General features: G+C 40.5%; 2 protein-coding genes across 2 annotated transcripts in view; one reads left to right on the top strand and one right to left on the bottom strand.

Moving 5' to 3' along the window:
• The window catches only part of erg28 (ergosterol biosynthesis 28 homolog), a 29778-nt gene extending 15168 nt beyond the window's left edge, over positions 1-14610 (bottom strand). Inside the window, exon 1 of the mRNA XM_068338023.1 lies at positions 14483-14610. Within this exon, the coding sequence (XP_068194124.1) occupies positions 14483-14498 (16 nt within the window). The 5' untranslated portion in view covers positions 14499-14610. The remainder of the gene's footprint in view (positions 1-14482) is intronic.
• The window catches only part of ttll5 (tubulin tyrosine ligase-like family, member 5), a 44884-nt gene that overhangs the window by 11683 nt on the left and 9961 nt on the right, over positions 1-23240 (top strand). Inside the window, exons 12-27 of the mRNA XM_068338017.1 lie at positions 5027-5108; positions 5294-5355; positions 7478-7572; positions 9001-9111; positions 9237-9328; positions 9886-9948; positions 10598-10746; positions 11024-11273; positions 12221-12338; positions 12720-12866; positions 12951-13042; positions 13178-13326; positions 13546-14109; positions 14188-14375; positions 16041-16180; positions 23037-23235. Coding sequence (XP_068194118.1) covers positions 5027-5108; positions 5294-5355; positions 7478-7572; positions 9001-9111; positions 9237-9328; positions 9886-9948; positions 10598-10746; positions 11024-11273; positions 12221-12338; positions 12720-12866; positions 12951-13042; positions 13178-13326; positions 13546-14109; positions 14188-14375; positions 16041-16180; positions 23037-23235 — 2501 coding nt within the window. The remainder of the gene's footprint in view (positions 1-5026; positions 5109-5293; positions 5356-7477; positions 7573-9000; positions 9112-9236; positions 9329-9885; positions 9949-10597; positions 10747-11023; positions 11274-12220; positions 12339-12719; positions 12867-12950; positions 13043-13177; positions 13327-13545; positions 14110-14187; positions 14376-16040; positions 16181-23036; positions 23236-23240) is intronic.

Genomic DNA, 23240 nt, shown 5'->3' with positions numbered 1-23240 from the left:
CAGATGTTAGAAAAATAAAAGGCTTTTTGCAGTTGTGACAGGCTTCTGTAGACATAATAGCCCCCTCCGATTGGTGGATGTTTGGGCTGAATTCACACCATCAGACAGTCACCTGCATGAAGATGCTATCTCCACCCTGAGCACATCTACCGTGTTGAGAAACAATTTTTGCCCAGAGTGTAAATGGTGACCATGCGGGTGTTAAAAAGGAAATGTAGCTCACCAAGCTTCCACACACTTGGTGGAAAATGAATGAAGAACAGATGGATCTATATGTTTGGTGTGAGAATGAAAGTCAGGACTTCAAAAGCACATTCACTCTTACTCATTCAGGTAAGCCTGACATGTGTACTGTATTATATAGTACACACCCTTATCGCAGTCATGAAAATATTTTATGGGATACTTTTTGGTACCATTTATGTTCACTGAAAGTTTCATAAAGCATTCCTGAGGATTTAAGATAACTGCTTCCACTGAAACTAACCTTTCTTTCTTATAGAAAATTAAATAAAAAACATTAATTTATAACTGTGGGGGTCAAAGTGAACTTACTTTGAATCAGACCACACAGGAATTGAAAAGGAAACAATGAACTCAGTGAACTATGATCATAATAGCTTTATAGCTGCATGGGCGTTTACATCCGTATCTTTTGAACAATGCTGAAATCGTATACATTGGCCTGTAGAGTCATGTATAGATATAGATACTACAATTAGATTTTACACGCTCAACAATGATACATTATACATTGTGGTCTGCTATGAATGTGGCCATTAATCCTCTTCAGTCGCATCGGTTTACTATTGAATTTAGTATAATAATGTTGCCTTCAGATTGCCCCAAGCAACTTCATTACAGAGGGGTTTTGTACAGGATCAAGTTCCCGGAGACAGACGGTGATGGCTCCACAGGACCACCTTCATCTTCTTTCTGTTGATGTGTCTCAAAAACTGCGTTTTTGTAAAAACATCCAGATCTTTCTCACGTTTAGGATTCTTGTCTTATAACCTTTTGCTTGTTGTGTAACTAAGGTTCACTCAAACCAGCTGCAACTCATGTCCAGGTAATGTTTTTTGGTTTCAACACCCGTTTTCTTGCACACGTCATCACTACTCTCCCACTCCTCCTGGAACCTAACAACACAATCGGTAGTCATCCTTGGCCTCAGCAGCTGTAATAGTAAACATGAATATGTGCAAGTTAGACCGGCAAATGTCCCAATAAAAGCGGCCATTGTTTAGTGTGTTGTTTTTTTTTACTTCTCTGGAAGGGAGCCATGCAAGATCATAAAACACATTAGAATATTTACTGACTGCAAATTGCTTCCTGCCATTTTAATGTCTATTAATGGCTTCAATTCAGTGTTCATTGTTTTTGAACAGGATTTATTTCCTTTGTTCAAAATACACATCCGTGTCTAAATGGCTGTAGAGCAACAAACTTGTTTTACTGGTCCGTAACGTCTCAAGTAGGAAGGGATAAAAACAACACATTTTTACATTTGTGATTTGATTGTGATTATATGCGTGTGTATGCACATGCATCTGTGTGTGATTACTGCAGCTTAACTGCACAACTTTAGTTCACATGTGTGTGTACATGTGTGAAAGTACACAATAGCCTACTGCTTTGTGCATCAAGGTCTTCATTCATAATTGTATGGAATCATTTAAGGTGCAGTAGTGGTTTTAATTATATTGCCATTGTTTATCTCCTTATAGTTCAGGTCAGGTTAAAAATAAAATAACTCTGCCGTCCACTTAATTTCCCTTTACCCCTCACCAATCCACTATTAAGCAGATTGCTAATGGCCTACCCAACCATGTGGACATGGACACAGATGTGCACGCAGGTGCAACCCTATGCATTCATATGACTGAGTTGTCCAAAAATACACAGATGCACGAACATAAACACATCAAATTTTGAGTAGATAATCCCGAGTCTTTGTAAATCTCTCCTCCCTGTCTCCTGTGAGTGTGTTTGTGAATGTGCATGTGTCTGTGAAGAGAAAATGCCACCCATGTGGTTCCTTGCTGCTGCTTTGTGATTAATGGACAGGCTTTCTTTTGCTTAGGGATGCTGATTACGATATGTTTTGACTAAAATCTGATTAGCCAAGCCAAAGGCCTATTTTATTACACACAAAACATTCCACTTACTGGTACTGCGTTCCACTGAGCGTCCCTCATTAAGTGCCGACTGTGGTCGGATCCCCCGTCTGAACCACTCTATGTTTTACATTTGTTAGATACTCCCACAATTTAGTGTGGCACAGTTTTGGGACACCTATAAAGAACAATTAACGTACTGGGCCTGGCTATCATCATAAAGCGATAGAGTGTTAACTGTTACTATAATTTGTTGTCTGTAGTGTTTTAATGGTTGTGGCTCCAGGCTGTGCTCCCTGGAACAACAGCTCAGCAAAAACAATTAATCTCAGAGATGCATGTGTAATTCCATTGTCCTTGCCTACAGAGAAAACACACTTTCAAGCAAATACTTCATCCTGCTGCTGTTATGTGAAAGCAGTGTGTCCGGCCCGTGTGGGTACCACATTGTTTTTGGGTATTTGTCTTCTGTGGTGAAGTTTCCACAATCCAACAATTAAAAAAAAACATTCACCACCTTTTCACATGTCACTTTTTTTTTTCTGTCCCTCCCACTTTAATGTGGATGTTCGTCGCCTCTCCACACCTTGTCTGCGATGCTTGTTGTGGGCGCTCTGTGGGCACATTTAACGACTTTCCCCAGTGGCTGCTGAGCCATAGAACAAACATGTCTAGCTGTGAATGTCTCTGCAGTCTCGTGGGGCAGGAGCGGCGTCTGCTCGTAATTGGGGGAAAAGTAACGGCATATGGAGTCTGCTTGTCGGCTGCTGGTGAGGTGGTTTAACACTTCACCATTTTCCTCTGTTGTTGTGGTGCCGATGGTTAAGCAACTGCACGCTCAAACCCATTTATTCTAGCACTCTGTACCCCAAGACTAATGCTGAAATTTTATGACACACACAGTCTCTCCATCTCCCTTTCAGTCTTGAGCTGTATGTGTGTGTTTTTTTAGAGAAGTGGGTAGAATTGGATAAGCCTGCAAGTGGAAAATAAAATCCTAGCGCTCTGCTTAAGCGAGCGCTGTTTAGCAGTGGGGGTCCAGTCCGTCTTCAGAAGTTAAAGAAGTTAAATATGGCAGTGGCAGCTTCAGTTGCAGGTCTTGGCTCGGGGATGTATGGCTGACTTTGTTCAGCTCCATCATGAAAGCAGTGTGCAGTTACACCAGTTTAGACCTCATGATGCTCGAATATTTCAGCTCCTGACCCATGTAATATAGTGAAGGAAGCAAAGCAAGTTTTTTTTTTTTTTTTTCGTTTATTGCAGATCATTAAAACATTAAAAACATACAACTTTATGTTTTCAGGAAATGTTTCAAACTTAGAGGTTCTCCTGTGATTTAATATTACATTTAAGCTGAGTTGGGGGACGAATTACAAAGAACAGTCAAAACTGAAGCAGTCTGGAAAAACCCCGGATCCTACATTTCCTTTAATGCAATTTGATAGTACCTTTCCTTAGAGTCATGCTGTCTGGTGAAGTCCCATGTTTTTCAAACTCCATGCCTCCATTCTATAACACAGACCGTCTGTTACGTATGCGTGTAGTCTACAAATCCAAGCTGAAATAACGTAGATGAAATCATCAGTTTACCTTTTATAAAACTGAGCAGTTTTCCTTGTCTTGTGTGAAACTGTTGCTCCTTTGGAAAAACAAATGTATGCACACTGACAATTCGGTTTGCACCCGGTTGTGGATTACATTTTGTATCATTTTACAAGAAAACACCCCCACACTTTAAACTACTAGCTTCTAATACCTGAATGTTCTCAGAGCAAGGATATAGCAGATATCTTTGTCAGAATGTGGTGCATTTTTAATTTACCTGCAATATGTGCAGGCAAATGAATTAAAATTCATCTTGTTAAACTAGTTGTGTGTCAAGCCGTTGCTGGCTGTCATGCTGACTTTTGTATACTTAACATTGGCACTGACCTGAGATGCCTGAACAAACAGTGCTGGTTATGGTAGCTTTCAAACCCCCAACCCCCCCTGGCCTATTCTCAACACAGTCTTTTCTTTTGAAGTGCCATTAGAAGGATTTTTTCCCTCTGGCTGAGCTTTGCCCCATCCCTGTAAAATGCTGTGGTTTCCCTGCGTGCTGCTGCTGGGGCTGTTGGCTTATAGGGTGACACTCCCCAGAGCAGCGCGGGGGCTTTCACAGGGCACGTAGGCCAAATCTGTCACAGCGAGCCACATATCAGTCAGTAAAACGCGAGCGAAAATTGTCATAGATTGGATGAGATGTTACACAGGGAACCTCCTGACCTCTTTGTATAGGACTTTTATTGTGTCACTCAGTACTAAGCCTTACCATAGTGAAATATGTCCTATCTGTAGCTCAAGGCTTTCGAATTCCACAGGTGTCTGCCGCTCGGGACGCAACTGTCATACATCCAGATTTCCACCTGTGGCACTGATTTTTTATTGCCTTAGCTGGACAAGATGCTAACATGATGAAGCTTTTTCTGGTACCCATTACAATTCCTCTTGTTAATATGTAGTGACAATATGTTGACTGCTTAACTTTCCCTGTCATGACAAAATTATTCCCTGCATGTATGAAAAATATTCACAGCAACAGTGTGTTTTTGATCAGCCCTGTTCGGTAACCAACTTCATGACAGATGAAATGTGTATGCACTTAGTTAATGTAACAGTGCCAGTCCCTCAGTAGCAGACTTTGGTGATTGGATATATAACATGCATGTAATCAGTAGCAGAACGGCCATGTTGCCAAAGTCCATATAACGATAAATCTTGAAAAGCTTCATCCCGTTTTTTTGTTTTTGTTTTTTGTTGTTGTTTTTTGTTTTTCCAGAAAGACGTTCTCATTATATATCCGATTCTCTGTGTGGACTTCTCAATCGGAGGTGAAAACCTTTTCATTAATTCTGTGTATCCATCCACAGAGCTGTATGGTTTTGATGTGCTCATTGATGCCAACCTCAAACCCTGGTTGTTGGAGGTGAACCTGTCTCCTTCTCTTGCCTGGTGAGTGACGCTGTCTGTGCCTTGGCTTGATTTGAGAAGAAGTACATAATTTGTTTTTCGCCAAAAGTTTCAATGACAAATCTGCATATTTTTTGTGACTAATCTCAGTCTAATCTCAGTCTTCCCTTTATGTTCATATGTGTTTATCTTTTCCTTTTTTGTTTTTATAATTAACTTATTTACAGCGACGCACCCTTGGATCTGAAGATAAAGGCGAGCATGATTGCAGACATGTTTTCGCTTGTGGGTAAGTTTATGCTGCAATGGTGACTAAATGCAATTTGCTCCTGATTCCACTATAAATGTTCTTCATAAATATGTACTCGCTTTATATAGCTTTACTACTTACTACAAGAGGTTTATAGTCAATGCTGTTGTAAATTATATGCTTACAAACTAACACAACAAAAAAGACATGTTTAATCCTCTGTATTTGGTCATACATTACAAAAAGAGAAAGTATTACGTTAACTAATGCAGAACATTTAAAGTCATAAAATAGTATCATGACTTCAAATTTGCATAATTAAAGAATTCTCTATTACATGTTTTCCCTGTGTCTGTGTGGGTTCTCTTTCTCTCTGGGTTCTCTAACCTGTGACCCATATGGTGGAAAAGTTGCTGAAGACGAGACGCTTTAAGTGAAAAGACATGAACCATGGGGAAATTAATCATGCTTTTTTCCCCCCTTCATTTTCTTCACTAGTCTTACTTAAAACACCTTCATGCCATTTCACATGTTCCCTTTGGTTTCAAGCAGGTGAAGACAGTCATCATTTTTTTAACACATATGTTTCTACATTCCACTCCGCAATGAAGAAAATAGCTGTATGGCTTCAGGATGGGTTAACAGTATACACCACAGCCTCTATTAATTAACAGTAAATGACTTACAGACAAAAACAAAGGCTAGTCTATTTGTTTTGCAATCAATAAACATTCTTGATACTGGATTTGATATGTCAAAATCAATCTTTAGAATTGAGACATAAAAAAATGTGTTGCCCGGGGAAAGACAAACACAGTTTGTGTAGCAGGGAATGAGATATTTCTCTTGTTACGTTTCTTAATTACTGAGTTGTCCTTTGGAATAAATTTGTGATATCCAAGATTTACCGTATATTACATTTTGTATATGACAAAATGTTAAAGTCTTGATTATTGAAACTCTGATTTACAGTATTAATATTTACAGGACACACAAACAGCTGATTAGTGGGGGTCCATCAGTCTCACAGCCTAATGATATTAAAATGATATCAAAGGAATGGCTGTGTGTGTGTGTGTGTGTATGTGTGTGTGTGTGTGTGTGTGTGTGTGTGTGTGTGTGTGTGTGTGTCTCAGTGAGCGTCTCAGCCTAGGCCACGCTGTGGCTTGAAACCCTCCCCTCTGGCACATTAAATGAAAGAGTGGAGTCATAAATTGTAAGTTATCTTTGGACTGAGACGTTACTGCAGATCTGAGGAAAATGAGCAGTGGCATGTAAAACATAGCACATTGCACATCTATTATGTACCAAACAAAGTCGCCGTTGGCTGACAGCACTTTGGCTTTATCCCAGAGCTGTAAATAATGACAGCATTCCATTAGCATTCACTTCCCGCCTATGTGTAGCTCACAACTCCATGTTTGTAATAATTGCTGCATTTAGGTACGGTCGTGGCTCTTACCTGACGGCTTCACTGACATAATACAGCCTCCAGCACTCAGATGTCAGTATGATGTATTCAACTCAAGCAAAACCGCAGAATACAGCGCAAACACACTTCTGTGACATTTCACTTTTACCACAAGTTATCTTCAAGGGAGTGTGGGAGTTTGATAAACAGATGATAGATTTAAATGTTATTGTTTGAGTGAGAACACCGTAGTGGAAAATGTTTCACTGCCCTTGTCAAGATTCACTAAAATCTACACATTTGAAGCTGTATAAAGAGAAAATATACCTACTGTCATCCTCAGACTAAAATGTTAAAGGAACAGTTAAACTTTTTCAGAAATATGTATATTTGCTTTCTGGTGGGGAGTTAGATGCCATTCTTATCTCACTCTGAAATATAGGAAGCTACAGTCAGTTAGCTGAGCTAAGGCCACCTTAGTTTCAGATTGAAAACAAGCAGAACAGGCCAACAGATTTGTCCAAAACATTAATATGAAGTTAAGTAATATGTTTCATCTAGTTTTTAAATGTGTTGAAAAGCCTACATGTCAAACTGTGTTATCTTTCTCTGACCAACAATTTCTGACTCCAATGAAATCCTCTTTGATTTTTCAAGTTGTTGGTCCATGAATGATCTGATACAATCATGAGAATTAGGAACTCCAGACCCGATGTCGCCTCTCAAATGCTCTTTTGCGTGTCCCCACAGGCTTTGTGTGTCAAGACCCAATATCAAGACATCCACGCTCTGACCGGGTCACCCTGGATCTCAGTCTCAAGAACCCAGCAGCCCATAGAATACAGGTATTGTACTGGTACAGTACACACACGCACGCACGCACACACACACAAAGTGTGTGTTCCTGCCACGGCCGTTGAGCTTTTCTCTTACCCTCATGGAAAATCCACTGTAATGCAAAACAACTGCTAACGTAATCACCAAGTTTGAGTGACATCAGTTTGAGTGCTACGCTGTGCAGCGTATTGTTTTTATCATTTCAAATCAAAGGGCAAATGCTCTCTATCGGGCTTGTTGCCTAATGATGCCACAACAGCTAATGATTGCTCTTGGCTCCATCCACACGGCTTCTGCACCCAAAGTTGGTGCAAGACCTGCTGGAAGGAGATTAGTAAAATTCGACAGATTTCTGCTCCACCTCACATTGTGTAAAGGATCTGTTTAGAAACAGAGTAACAATGTTTCATTGTTGCATGTTGTTGTAGCATGCTTTCTGTCTCGATGCAGTAATGCTGACGCTCACCCACGGCTCACTTTCCTCACCCGCCGTTTCTTAGAAACCTCTTTCTGCCCTGAAAGCCTCTGCTCACAGTAGAGGAGTGACTCCACTCAGACTCAGACATATTAATCTTCTTTTTCCTCATCTCTGTTTTGCAATTCTCCAATGCCCATTCCATTACCGGTAAGAAATTGCTCGTTGCTTTTTACTTATTTGATTAGGTGACTTTGCTATTCTTCACTGCGACGTTCGAATTGGTCGTATTGATTTCTAAAGTCACATCTCATAGAATTCCCATTACATTAGCAAACTGGCCTCAGCAAGCAAGTGATTTACATGCAATGCACCACTTGATCCGAAACCCTGTAACTTTCTTCGTCTCCCAGACCGACACTGAACCAGGCTTGTCGCAAAGGCCCCTGAATTACTTTGGGGGCCTTCAGAGAAAGCGTCCTCTCAATTTGCTCTGATTAGGGGCCACAGTTGAGCCTTTTTCAGAAGGATTAGGTCTTGTCACGTTTTGGCTGCCTTTCTAACCCCCCAGCCATGTCGGACAAATTAAATGTAATCCCCCCGCTATTTAGATGACAAATTCTGCATGTGATCCTGTGGGGTTGTGTCTCGCTGTCTGGCCCAAGTTCCAACCTGTATGCCAAAGTTGTCAATCACAGCCTGGCAGTGTATGCAGCAGGGAGGCTGCCAGGAATGCCAATTCATAAAAAAAACACTCTATTTTTGTGACAGGGAGGAAAAGGAGAGGGAATATTTTGTTACACAAGGTGCAGTATGCACATGTTCCACTTATATACAAAACTATGTTTCCGATCTGTGGATCGTCTGTCAGATAACTCACTGAAACAAAAAATTGAGAATTAAAATTATTCCTACAACAATTGCATAATTATGTTATTATTAACATTTGCAAATGAGGAATGAAACTACATGTTTGGTATTAATTTTGGTTTCCTACTGTCTCCGCTTTTCTCCCCTTTAGCGGCAGAGACCAGCATCAGCCAGTAATCCGGAAAGAAACGAGTCCAAAGAAAAGCTTAGACACAAACAAGGCCAACAAGGAGACAACACTCTAACTTTGACAGCTGAGGAGGTAAGGCCTGAACAATGGTAGCATGTGAAGTGACATGTGTGATGTTGGCAGTTTAGACATTATGGGAATTTGAAACTGTGTGGATCCTTTCAGAAAATAACATTTTCTTTTCGTCGTCGACACAGATCAAAGTGTTGAGAAGGATAAAGGAGGAGAATGAGAGACGAGGAGGCTTCGTTAGAATCTTCCCCACAGCAGAAACCTGGGACCTCTACAGGTAAGCTGAGCCAAAAAGGAATAGACAGGACATTTGTAGTCTCCAAGGGGTGTTATTCTGTAATGTTAATTAATCAAATGTGTCTTTTGGGCCAAATGAAGGTCACCCAGTGGCTGAAACTAGACCATGCTCTTGTGAAACCTCTCACCAAACCCTCTTGAATGTCACTAATTGAACCACCAGAGTAAGGTGCAGCTATTTGATGTGTTGAAAGAAGGTCCTAAAGTTTATCCCATAGTGATATTATATCGAAATGGCATTGAAGAATCACTTGAGAGATAATTTCTATTTGTATTTACGGTTCACAATTCTATATGGAGATTTGTTGCTTAATTAGATCCATCCCTGTCTTCATTACTGGGATTTTGGTGCACTTTTGAAAACATGTTATTGTGCAGTCTGGAAAAAGATTGGTGCATTCTATACTGTCTGTTTCCAGAGTGACTATATCATAGAAACCTCATTTTATCACTTTCACCGCAAATAATCAGGTTGAGGTTCATTGGGTCTCCTCCCTTTATGATTATTGTAATTTGCTTATTATCCTCTTCTCTCAGTGGATATCTGGAGTCCAAGACATCAATGAACTACATGTTGGCAAACAGACTTTTCCATGGAAGGTAAGCATTTCCATTGTGGTTGGGATCGGGGAATAAATCTCTCCATCACTTTGTGGAAATAGTTGGATTCTAATGTGACGTTTCTTTGGTCTTTCAGTCGTATAGGTGAGGGGGACAGCTCAAAGGATGTTGCACAGTCAAATTTTCCAGCCAATGTTAATCAATATGTGGCATTGTGGAACATGTTTTGGGTGTGTGTGTGTGTGTGTGTGTGGGGGGGGTGATAGTTGATAAACTATGCTTCTTTACAGAGATGGGTTTTTTTTTTACTTTTGATACAACATGTTATTATGTTATTTGATTGAGAATGATTTTTCAAGATTAAACCACAGCTTTGACTAAGGCAATGTATTGCCTGGTTATTTGCCTCCCAACTAAGCTCACTTATGATTTTTTCCATATTCATTAAGTATGCAAGAGCTCAGTTGCTGTTATTATTTGCCATCATCCTCTCTCCTTTGGGCCATCACTGGCACTTAGATCAACATTTGGACAATCAACTCAACCACACTAATCTTTCTTAGAACTGGCTTCAGTTAACATTGAAATTTATAACTGTTGCCCTGCTTTGTAATGGTTGATGGTACATATATAAATTATTATAGATGTTGTTATGATGATAGGGTTGACGTCTTGTTCTGTCTCTCAGGAATGTGAATGAGAATGTGCAGCTGCAGGTGGATGCTGTCCATGGCTGTCACGTTGGCCAGTATGAGAGGAAACTGCCTTCTCTGGAGGCTCGTAAGAGGAGACAGCGCCACCTGACTCATCGTGTTGCTGCAGGGAAAAAAAAGTCGGGTAGGCCTGATGTTTTAACTTAATTTTCCTCTTGAAAATTGCTTGCTTTTTAAATGTAAAAACAGTCCAACTTTGTGCACTAATGCACCATTGTTTTCAAAAGATAACTCCCTTGTGTCACGGTGAGGTTGGTCTAACATCATTGTAAATAACCTAGCCTAATTGTTGCAGCAATGAAGTTAGTAAAACCTATTTTTAGTGTGACTGTGTGTATTCCAACCAAAATGCCAGTGATGCAACTGACATTTATCTGTCCTCGCAATGCCGCATACCTCAGGGAAGGAATCCAAGACCTCCCTGACGACGAGCAGCGCTCAGGAAGGAGAGGAGTGTGTTCAGGAAGAGGAGGTGAAGCAACTTCTCGAGCCAGTCTCACACAGGGCTTTGATAGCAGAGCTAAGAAAACAAGTGACTATACCTCCTGAACGCTGCCATGATGAAGCTCTGTCCAAGTCAGAGGCAGCCACACATAATGCAGGGCGCAGAGTCAACCTGCTCAACATCCTCCAGCAGGGGTGGGACCTCAGGTCAGTCCCTAGTCTGTGCTGCTGCTCTGGTTTTCCTCTTTTTTTTTCTGTTCCACCCCTTCCCCATTAAGTTAGGAGAACATTAATGCACTTAATAACAACGATGATAATGTTAACATGTTTAGTTTTCAAATTGTAGTATTTAAATTGTAGTATTTGGCTTCTCAAAGTAAATGATGACTTGGTTGAATTTCAGATGAAAATGCTGTCCATTGTATTCATTTTGTTGTATCTACAGCTTGACTTTGATTTAGGTGGGGAAGATAGCGAGTTGTGGTAAAAGAATCAACATATCCATGCTGCTTTCTTCATTTGTTGACTATGAAAACATTGTTGTTTTTAAGAGATACCATAATTTAAATCAAAATACTTTATTCTATGCACACCTAAGTTCAAATATAACATGCTGGACATACTTATACCTAAGTGTAACAAGTACTGTGGTTTAATGAGGATTCTAAAAGTGTGTCTGAAATTATAATTTCACGTGGAATTACAATAACAAGTCTGACTTTGTAGAAATTCCTAAGTGCTTGCCAGGACTGAAGCATGGAAATTATAGTACATCATATCATTGTTTGTGTTTGACAGATTTTTCCAAAACATTTCAGCGCTCATTCCAGATTCACCTGGGCCGCAACGACAGTTTATCATTTTGAAAGTGTTTCAATACAAGATAGGTTGTGTTTCAACATCTTTTGGCTGAAGTTGTTTTTGCCTTTTCTGTTTACCTGGATGATCTGTCATTTATTGGAATCGGTATAAATACATGTTCTATCAAGTAGAACAGATGTATCACCAATTCCACTGCATCTAAATGGTATTTATTACTGACAGATTTAAGCAAACATTAGAGAACCAAGTGGATACTGTTTAGGGTTATTGCAACATTCCCTTTCCATTGCTTTATCTAAGCAGCACTTGATTATTTTACTCTTTCTCACCAGTAAAGCGCAGGCCCGGATGGCATTTTCCTCATATCTGCTACGTGTCCAGCAAAGACTGTTGGCAGAGAGCAGAGCCAACACCATTCCAACTTTGCCAGACAAAGACAACGACCAAATGGTACGATGATAACCATTTTTAATCTTCTTTCCCCATAAATTGGACATGGGTGGAATACCCTGGGTTTGTGTGGAAGCCAGATTGTCTCTTGTTATTATTCTGTTAGTTACATGTATCTTGGCTATAGTAGAAATGTGTACGTGGCATTTCTGGCCACAGATGAGGAAAACATGGGTAGCCTGATTGGAAAGTGGATATTGTAATGGCATACGCCATCATCAGTGACCTCAAAGCTTTTGGGAAAATTAATATGAATTACTGAAGTCGATCTGAAGGCCCCAAAAGGATAATCCAGCTTGAATAAATACAGAGGGATAAATCAGTGTTTTGGGGCAGTGATGTTAAAAGATTTCATATACTATGTGTTTTTTGTCTCTTAAGGACCTTGTGATTCGCTTCTTGAGGCGAGCAGCCAGTAATCTTCAGCAAGACATAAAGGTGGTCTTGCCCAGTCACCAGCTTCCTCTCCAAGACCGCAGACGCATCCTGTCCCAACAGCTAGGGGAGTTTATCCACTATTACAACAAGGTAATCTCAGACTTTAGTCCAGAATCACTATGAGAGGTGATTTAAATGCTACAAACAGTGTCTTTGTCTTTCTTACATTCTCAGGATACTGAACATTTAGTGAAAAAACAGGGAGAAAGCAAAGATGAGCACTGCATCAACCCCACTGTGTTTCAGGAGTATATTGCTGCAGCAAGGTTCGTGAAATGACAAGCCCACCTACCTCTGTTCAATTCTTGGCTCTTTACTATTATACACAGTGTGCTACTGTCTAAAGAGTGATCTAAATCTGCTGGACACATTTATCATCTCTCCCTTTGCTTTTTCAACAGTGAAAATGATCTGGAGGAAGTGCTGACATTCTACACACAGAAAAATAAATCAGCTACTGTCTTCCTAGGAACAAAACACAGAAGTGTTAATAAAGGCCGTCACGAAGCAAATGTCTCAGGCGATTCAGGCAACTATGAGACATCCAAATGTAAGTTCTTCCTGTGTTTTTCCTAATTTTGTTTAGATTTTTATCCCCACCCCCCCACCCCCAAAAAAAAAAGTAATGGGAAAATGATTGAGTCAACTGGGATGAACAAAGGTTCAGCTTAAAATGATTAGCATTCATTGAGGGAAAATAAAATGTGTATCAGAGGCAAGGAATGGCAAACTGATAAAGGAGCTCTGGCTTATTTCCTCCTTTGAACAGCGCTGCCTGGGGCCAAAAAGGATTCCGGTGTTTCAGAGTCCTCTCTCTCCCCTGGGAAAGTCATTAGTGATCCAGACATCAGGGCCACCAGCAGTCAGTTTTCTGGAGACCAACAAGCACCAGTTAGAATCGGTCAAACCCAGCCGGGGAGCCAGTCCTCCCTGCACGACTCGAGCTTCCCTGTGGCGTTAGACTCCACACATCTACAACATTGCCCTACCTCCTTGACGTCCTTGCCTCTTCATTGTCTACCATCGCCGCCACCTGCACAACCCCCAACCTACGCCCAGTCCCTGGCAAAGTCTCACTTCTACCATTCTGAGACTCTTTCTGAGCCTCCTGCATACACCTCTGCCAGCATGACCACACAGCCCCACAGAGCAATGTTTCCAGCAGCTGTTTCCACTGGTTCCACTTTATTCACTGTTGGAGAACCAACACGGATACTCAGGAGGATTCAGTCTTTTACGTTATCAACACCCAGCTCAGGAGCATTCTCTTCCATCCCAAGTACCACACAGATCTATAGTCAGAAGCTAAGCAGGCCTATCTCTGCGAGCCAAGGTAATATCACTCTTCAACATGCTGCTGTTGTTCATATGCTGTGTTCTCACAATTCCTCCCTATTACTTTGTGCATCAGTTATCAGGTCTAGCAGCACTGGGAAGCTGAAGTCAAACTCAGTGGGAACATTTCAGGAGTTAAACTCCCTGTCAGCCCAAGCCCAGTCTAACCAGCAGGCTTTCATCTCAGCGCTGCAAAATCTCTCTGACAGACAGGTTGCTCGCCGCTATGCAAGTTCCAGTCACATAAACCTGCTGACACAACATGTAAGTTTATCACATTTCTCACCTCTGTGGCTAACTACCCCACCTGGGGCAGTTAATCGTGTTCAAAGAAGATGCCGTGTTGACATATTAAGCAAGCGTAAACTGACCTGTGTGATGTTTCATGTGAGGATGAAGTATCTGGCCCCTCTATAGATGTCTCTCACTGTGAGGTCTTTGATATTTCTTTTTGTTGATGTGCAAACCTGGCTCTGACCCCATGCTGACTGTCAGCATCTAGCTGCTCGTTCGTTCAGCAGACGTGTTGGAGCCAGAGGTTCTGCTGCCTCGCACCATGCACCTTCCTCCTCCAGCCGTCAGCTCGCCTGCAGTGTAGTCTGTGGGTTGGGGTTATTGCGGGGGTGGGTCTGGAACTGGGGTTTGAAGCTGGCTTGCCTAAACAGTGGTGAGCTGCATCAAGCTTCGGCTCTGTGTGAGGTCCCATTATCAGATGCACCATGGGGGAGTGATTTCTGTTGATACTTAAGAAGCAGCCGCTTTTTTTTAGGTAATTGATGCTTATAAATAGAGGAATGTGGCAAATTGGCACTGAGCAGGGGAGTGGCAGCTCTGCTGGCTCCATCACCAGCGTCTTCTATATTCCCCAAAGGTTTGTCATGGGGAGCCCCTCAACCTCCCCTCCCTCCCTCTACTCCTTCTCTACCTCACTGGATTTTTTTTTTCTGTCAAGAATTTTTGTGATGGCACCGGACCACACAGGCTTTTATAGCTCCCTTCTGACTCTACATTATTCTGTCTATCTAAAGGTGTTTGCCGTATACCCTTCGAATAGTTAATCCTAGGCTTGGCAGTAGTTTATTTTTCAGAGTAAAATAGTCCAGTGTTTTGCACTTAAAGGCTCAGAGTACTTTTTGTGCTCTCACAGGCCTCTGATTTCAAGTCATTAAATCACTTGCTGAACTAAATGCAGAACTTTGTCAACATGAACAACACCCTGTTGCACGAGTTGACCTCTAAGGTTTGAGTAATTACTCACTCTTATGCTCAGACACATGTATAGAAAACAGAAAATGAAATTGAGTAAAGCCAAACACCAACACAGCCAGCACAGTCACAATAAAGGGAATATGCTCCTGCTTTTATGTCAAATGCATGTCTGTAACTGTCTGTATCAATCAGATAACCTGTTTGTTTTAGTAGGAATTAAAGCCTTTTGCTTTAATAAGCGCTGTAATAACCTTCTGCAACCCCATACTGACACATTTTTCATGTACAAGGCTCAGCAGCACAGCGTCGCTCCCATTGGGCATTTAGTACACCAAAGGAAATAAAGTAAATTAGATGCCACAACTGTGTAAGTAATTCTCCCATTAGATTTCAGGGCAGCACTGAGGTGCAGTTTCAGTTCTACAGTAGTTGATGAGGTTGTAAGGTTTAAGCTGTCAAATCATGATAATTGATTTCGCTAGAGATCGAGAAGGGCGTGGGGGCCACTAGGATTTAGTGCTGAGTAGAGACTAGCTCTGCCTTGTGCTGTGTGTACATTAAACCGAGCCATCAGATACAAGAAAATGATGTGATTCATGCAAGAGGAAACAAAAGTGCTTAATCAAACTTTTGCTTTGCTTTAGACTGTGGAATGTCCACATATCTGTAGGAAGTGACTTGAGTTGAATCATCTGTTGACGTTTTCTCCTCTGCCCACAGCTGACCAACATGAACCTGGCCAACAGGATTCTGGGAAAAGAGAGCCTCACACTGAACTCTAAAGTACGGCATACTGCTTGTTCAACACAGGGGCCAATAAAAGCTGTTCACTCTGGAACAGATATGTGTGGCAGCACTGGGTGAGTCCAAAGATTTTTAGCCTATGTAAAACATATTTCACTCTGATTTAAACTGGTATGTATCCATTCTAAATAGCTTTTTTTAAATGTTTTTTTTAGCCATACAGCTAGACATATACCAGATATGTTGATCGCCACTGGTGCCACAGCTTTATTATTAAGTAGATTAGTTATTGATTCATCAGCAATCATATATGGTCGTTCAGTCCATTGTTTATTTCTTTTTCCTTTTAAATTTGAGGGACTGCATAATCTTTATGTCTGGAGTTTTCATTACGTGTGGATTTGCATAACATGTTTGCAGTAAACACACAAATTACCATCTTTATAGTTGTATATTAGTCCGGAAATTTTAAAACAATGTGTAAACCATTCAAACCAGAAATCATGAAAGTCCAATGCTAACATCCTGTGTTTTACCTGAGAAGGGGGTTGCTCATGGCTAGAAGGCTGGCCTGTTGTTCTGTTTCTTATTTTTTTGCCTTCCATCTGCTGGTGGTAATTGTAACACATCCACATTTACTGTATATCTGTGTGCAGTCCTGCTGATGGGTTGACATGTGTGCTATTACTGAGGCACTCTAAAAGCAACTAGTAGCAGTTACCTGCTGGAAGAGCCACCAATTCTGCTCTGTTGCTTTTTCTAGTCATACAAACACATGACTCGTATGTTGTCTGTGCAGAATCTGAAGAAAAGATTCAAACTCAATGGTTTTACTGTTTAGATGGCTCAGAGTACTATGAATCCTACCATCACATAAGAAAATTATGCTGTCATGTTACACATCAAGCTTTTCCCCCCTCTTTTTCCACACTTTTGTTATAAATAAAAACATATTATAACAGTGTTGTTTTGATAATAGAGTTAAATTGTAGACAACTGTTTAATTTTGTGGAGGCTGCTTTTGTAATCTCAACATCAACATGTTTGAGTTCATATAAAGTAGAGATTTTCTGTGTAATCAACTTTACACGGATCTTAACTGCAGACACTTAAATTGTACAAGCCTATTTGGTCACACTCAATAGAATCTAAAGTCTTTTAATGGTCTCTGATGACTTTTTAGATTCAAGATTGTTAGTCTTAGGAAAAGGGTTTTGGAGTGCCAGCACTTCTTTGGGCAGACGCGTTCGGTGTGTGCCTGGAAATGGGCATTTTGTTTCCATTTTAATTGTAGAGCTAACTAACAGTGGAATCATCTGCCGACTGGTTGGGAGTGTGTGAAGCAATGTTTTAAGCTACCGGAGCTTGGAGGCAGTGCTGAGGGGGAAATGTCAATAGCCAGCTGCTCAGCACTCATCTAGTGCAGAGTTAAAACACTACTAAGCGGTTCTGTCTGCTCCTGGCTCTCACCTCTGCAACCGCTGAAGTCCCCATTTCCTCACCCTTGTCACACTGCTCCAAGAGGAAAAAGGAGGAAACATGGTCAAGCTCCACACTACCAGGCCAGGGCAATAAACCTATCAACCACTGACGGATCTACGATCACACCCTCTTTATGATTGTCTGTGAGTGACAGTATCTCATGGAGATTGGCCTTGATCTTGGACTCTAGTTTTCCAGTCTAGGCCTTTCTCATGTATCGGGCTGTCAGGAAATTCAAGGAATGTTGGACATTTCCTTTTTTTAAATACTTTTTTATTTCCAGAAACCCAGAAGAGACATTTAATAGCATTTTACAGATAGCTTCAAGTAGCTGTCACGACTATGAGAAAACAGACATCACCTTCCTCCCAGTTAAGTTTCCAGTCTTAGTGTTTTTTGATTTATTACCTGCTTCTTCTCTAGATTTTGCCATTCATTTCATATTTTTCTTCCATACCGTATATTGTTTTGGAACTAGTTTTTTTTTTTTTTTTTTATCTTCGCGTCTCTAGAAGTAGGAATACACAGCAGCCTTTGTTAGAAGGCTTACAAATTTTCCCAAGAAGTTTGCTTGCAATTCTGAAACCTACCTTTGCACCCCAGTGCTCTCAACCCTTTGGTTTGGCATTCAGCTCTTATTGCATTGACATGTATTTAATAAGATATTGGGATAAATCGCCTTGATTCACCTCGGTGCTGTTTCTTATAACAGAATTTCCTGAGTCCCCCTCCTTCTCACACTCAGGCTGATGGTTTGTGCCAAACATACTGAAACTGTTAAGAGCACTGGCTCTTTAAGCAGCCACAGGGGTGAAGCGTGATGGCTTTCAAAGAGCGGTATGGCTCTTTGAAGTGCCGCCCCCAGGATCTACCAGGTATGATGCATCAGCACTCCGGAGTGCTGATATCTGGTTTTATACCTCCTGATATGTTTTTCACAATTTCCATTCAACCTAATTATGACAAAATGTGAGAAGTTTAAAACACTCAGACGGTCAAAACATCAAATTATAGTCAAGGAGACAACCTATAAAACAACCACTTTTTGTGTGACACAAATGTCCAGACAAACAAGTTGTCTACTTTATAAATCTGATAATTACGTAATTTTAAATAGTGGCGTATTATTTGTAACTTAGGTTTGAGTGATTTGGTTTGTTTATAGCTGTGGTTTGAGTTTGTGATGGAGCTCTAAGTCTGTCTTATGTTGGTCATGTGAACTCTCATTAATGTGTCTTGAGCTGTCTCAGTGCTGGAGCTACAATAATTGCCTCCCAATTTTCTGTGCATACAAATGACCGGAAACTATTATATCAGCATCGTTACGTTCACTCCCTGCATGGCAAAAACTGAGGAATACCAAAATCCTGTTTATGCAGGTTGTTTTTAGATCTATTCAATATTTTTGCAGATTGATATTTGACTTGGTTCAATTTCCGAAGGACAAACCATTCCAAAGGATTTTATGACAGCCCATTTGCTGAGCCAACAACACCAACCAATCAGAAACTTCAAACTTCTTTGATGGGGAGGGGGCAAAGTCCCCACAAATTCTGTTTGATGTCCCTCCTTTGAATTTAAAGGAAGAGAAGTTTTATTTACATTGATTGAAGCCAGATGTGGTAATAGGAGGGAGAACACTTAAGTTGAGAACAAGTGACATTCCAGTGAATGGATTTGGGTTATTCCATGGATACACACATCTGTACAGCAGGTCATATCCCACAGTGTGCATTATTATTGTATCAGATGACTTCTACTTCTATTTCCTGCTTGTCTTAAAGTACTCATTTGATTAATCCAGTTGGACTATTGCAAGTCTTTATTAGTGAAGACTGTGTAACGTGTCCACGTAACATTTGTAGTACAGTCAACTGAGCATAAATGTGAGATTGTAAATGTAAACGTAATGAAGTTATGTTGACTCTAAAAATGCAGAAGGTTTTTTTAAAAAATTAGGTTAGGTAAAATGAGGTTTTACCAGTGTTTGTTTGTCTGTTTGTTAGCAGCATTACTTAAAGCGTTAAGAAGAGGTTTGATGATTTTTTTGTAGAGCTAAAATATGGTCACATGACCCATCAGATGTTGGTGGGTGTCTGGATTGTCAACTGGATCCAAAACAGATTCTTGTCCTTTGCAATATAGAGGAAATTACAAGATGTTGAGCCTCAAGCATAACTTAATGGATAATGTTCGCAGCGGTTGGACAAAAGTCACACAATGACATCACCAGATCCACGACAGGTTGAGGTGTGATCTGCATCCAAGTCAAAACCAGCTTTGGTGATCAAGAATGTTTTATAATTTAGAGGTCTCTCAAAAAAAAAAAAGGAATATCAAATAATATCAAATAATACTGCTGCTGGCTTGAACTAAGACTAGCTCCTCCTGATATGACCTAATTGATTAAGGTATTTTAACGACACCGTTGGCCCTATGTATCTGAAGCAAACCAAGAGGTGTGTTTTAGTCCACAGTTAAACTGCTTGACCTGTGGAGCTCCTGGTTAATGCCGGGTCTTTTTGCAGTTTTATGCACCCGCTAATTCAAATTGTTATTTTTTGTAATAATGATATTTGAAACTCAGTTGTTTTCATTATCGAGGCGTATTATTTTATTATTACATAGATGTATTTTTGATCCTTATATTATGTCAAACTGTCATGGAGCTGTTGCTTTTAGTCAAAATGACATCACAGAGAAACTGAGCTGCCCTGGAGGAGATTTGCCCTTTGAGTGTGGTCTAGCTAATATTTGCGTTAGGAAATGTGTTGTTTGGAGTTATAAGATTTAACTTTAATTGATAATCGTGTCAAGTTACAACATTAATAAATGGCACCTCCAATTTTTTGAGTTCAGATATATCAAAACTTATTCAATCCCATTCTTTAACTCTTATTATGAGATGGTCTCACAGGCTCGTTTGTATAGTCAGCCATTGCATATATGGTGAAAATAGTGTAGCGGCATTTACAGTATTTTCCGTACTACAAGGTGCACCTAGAAGCCTTGGATTTTCTCAAAAACCGACAGTGCACCTTATAATCATGCGCTTATATATGAAAAAAGTTTTAAAATAGGCCATTCATTGAGGGTGCGCCTTATAGTCCAGTGCGCCTTATAGTGCGGAAAATACTGTATATCTCTATGATCTAAATCATAGAACTCATATTCCTCATCACTGACCTCACCAAAGCACTAGCCTCCCTGCTCCCACAAGAAATCCCTTGACACAAGTCATTTTTTTTGTGTTTTAATGACATTACCATTGCATTTCTTGTTGTTGCAGTGGAATAAGGTAAACAAACAGCTGAGCAAAGATTGGGAAATACCCTCACACTCTCAAGGCGGCTCGTGTTTACACTGACCAGGCGTGGCTTTGAGATACTGTGGCATGATGTCATCTCAGACAGTCCATTTTCCCACATTCACACTGAGTCAGATTGATGCAGCACATGTGTTCGACTTGCACTGCTGTGTTGTTCTACAGTAAGTCATATCAGCAGATTAAAGGATAGCGAACACTGCAGGGAGTAAGCTGACACCAGTGAGCAGAAGTCCAGCAGGAAGGGAAGTCCCAGATAGTTGGAACTCTACACATGTGCTGCACTAGTGATGAGAAACTCAGATGTAAAACTGTTGTTCTCTTTCCATTCTTTTCCTTCATTGGTCACTGTGGTGGATAAAGGTCTTTTGCTGTTTCTTAATTAAGGGCGATCCGCAGTGTTTAAAAAAAATGCTTGATGTTGTGTTGACAAGTCCTGTCCGAAAATGACTTCTCCTTCTGGCTCTACTACAACTTTACACTCTGTAGCATATTCTCCTGCCTGGAGAAATAATTCGTATGCTAATAAAATGGTAGCAGGGACGATCCCTGTGGTCCAGTACACTGCAAACTGCTGCCAAGGTAAGGAAATGACTGTAAACAAAGAACAAATTCTTGTTTTGTCTCTTGCCGTTGCTGAATCTCTGGCCTTGTGAGGTTCACAGACGAGCCCATGTTTCCAGAAGCTAGAAAAGTTGAATTTGGCTCGTGGTTACACCAGTTGTTTTTGCAATATATGTGCCATTTTGTGACGTGAGAAATGCATGGGTGGATAGCATGTTGACTTGAATTCAAGATCTTTTGTGTCTTTGTTTGGCCACCCAGGGCATACTTATATTTTCATTCGAGTTACACAGCAGTATTATCCCACAGTTTGCATTGTTGATCAAGATTAATTGAATTTTAATTTTAGAGCTTATCATTGTTCTTTTCTAAAAATATAGCTGTCGTTGTTATTTTAGGTCTACAGTGTTTTCCTTTACGCTAGACCAATGGACAAATGTTATTGCATGCAACAAGAAAATTTTCCAAGAACTTTTGTCATTGTGACCCCCGGGAATCAAATTTCTTCAGCTGTACTCGTACCTCTTTCTTTTTTCCTTTGTGCTCTTTATGGTTAAGGTTGCACATATAGTGCAGCTCACCAGACTCCACATAGACTCAATTTAAGCATGTCTGAAAGGGAGGCTGGTCACTTCATTGCTTTAGCAGAAGCCAAAGGGAAAAAAGAGGCTGAAACAGGCTTAGTTCTAATGACAGATAATCCAGTTACAAACTTGTGGAGCTCGTCAAGAAAGTTTGCTTTCCAGGTTGTGGCTTTGTGATGTGAATGGAACTTGAAGCATTGAGGCAAAGAGGGAAGGTTTTTAGTTTAGCTTGTATTTGCCACAGGCTTGTCCTCTACTCTTTGCCATAGTCACTGACTGGAATGCAGTGAGCTGGTATGTCTCTTTCCTCTTTTGCCTATTGAAGAGCTAAGTACCTTTAGTTAATCAGCCTTGGATGAATGGTAGAAATCTGAAAAGGAAAGATATGGTGGCTTGTGGTCAATGACTCTCACCATTACCAATGTATTAACCTAGTTATAAAAAGCATATCCAATTCCTGAAGTTGGTTTATACCCCACCAAATGTGATGCATTATTTATATATCTTTTAATCGTTTTGGTTGATTTAGGATCACAACTTTGCTGAGAATCAGATGAAAAGCTTCTGGTTATCACAGCTCAGTAGGAATGCTGGAAACAATGGTGACACAGGTAGCCTGCCTGTCCCAAGGTAGAAATAATCACCTTAAAACATGTTCAGAGCCATGCTAGCTGTTTCCTTCTGTGTGTAGTCATTAATTAAACCATCTGTCAAATAGAGACATTACAGTTGTATTGATTAAGCATTGTCCTTATATTCCCTGAATTTGAGTCTTTTTCCCAAGGGGGGGTTTCACCAACCTGAGATGAAATCCTCACAGCTACTCAGTTTCTATTCTGAAGGAAATAAAAAATATGTGCAGACATGTCCACAAATAATAAAATAAAATAAACACATTTCATGTCTCTCAAATACACAAAAGAAATACTAGTAGTCACAGCTATTATTTCCTTTGTTAAGCAATTAAAATGTGTTAATTTTATTTCTCACTCTGACTGAACTTTCATTCTCTCCAAGCCTGAGGCCACTGAAGGACGAGGAGGGCCTTTGGGATGGCAAGATGAAGAGTGCTGATAACCTGGAGAAAGCAGTGAACTCCCAACAACACCAACACCCCAACCAAGATAGCTACCAGCTCCAGTTTGCCATCCAGAGACTGCAACAGCAAAGACTCCAGTCTCTGCAATTTCTGGACCAGAGTCATTGCAGACACCAGGTACA

This window comes from Antennarius striatus, chromosome 17 (assembly GCF_040054535.1).
Source record: "Antennarius striatus isolate MH-2024 chromosome 17, ASM4005453v1, whole genome shotgun sequence".
In the NCBI taxonomy this organism is placed as follows: Eukaryota; Metazoa; Chordata; class Actinopteri; order Lophiiformes; family Antennariidae; genus Antennarius; species Antennarius striatus.
Note: the sequence above shows the minus strand (reverse complement) of the source record. Positions and strands in the feature narration are given on the sequence as shown.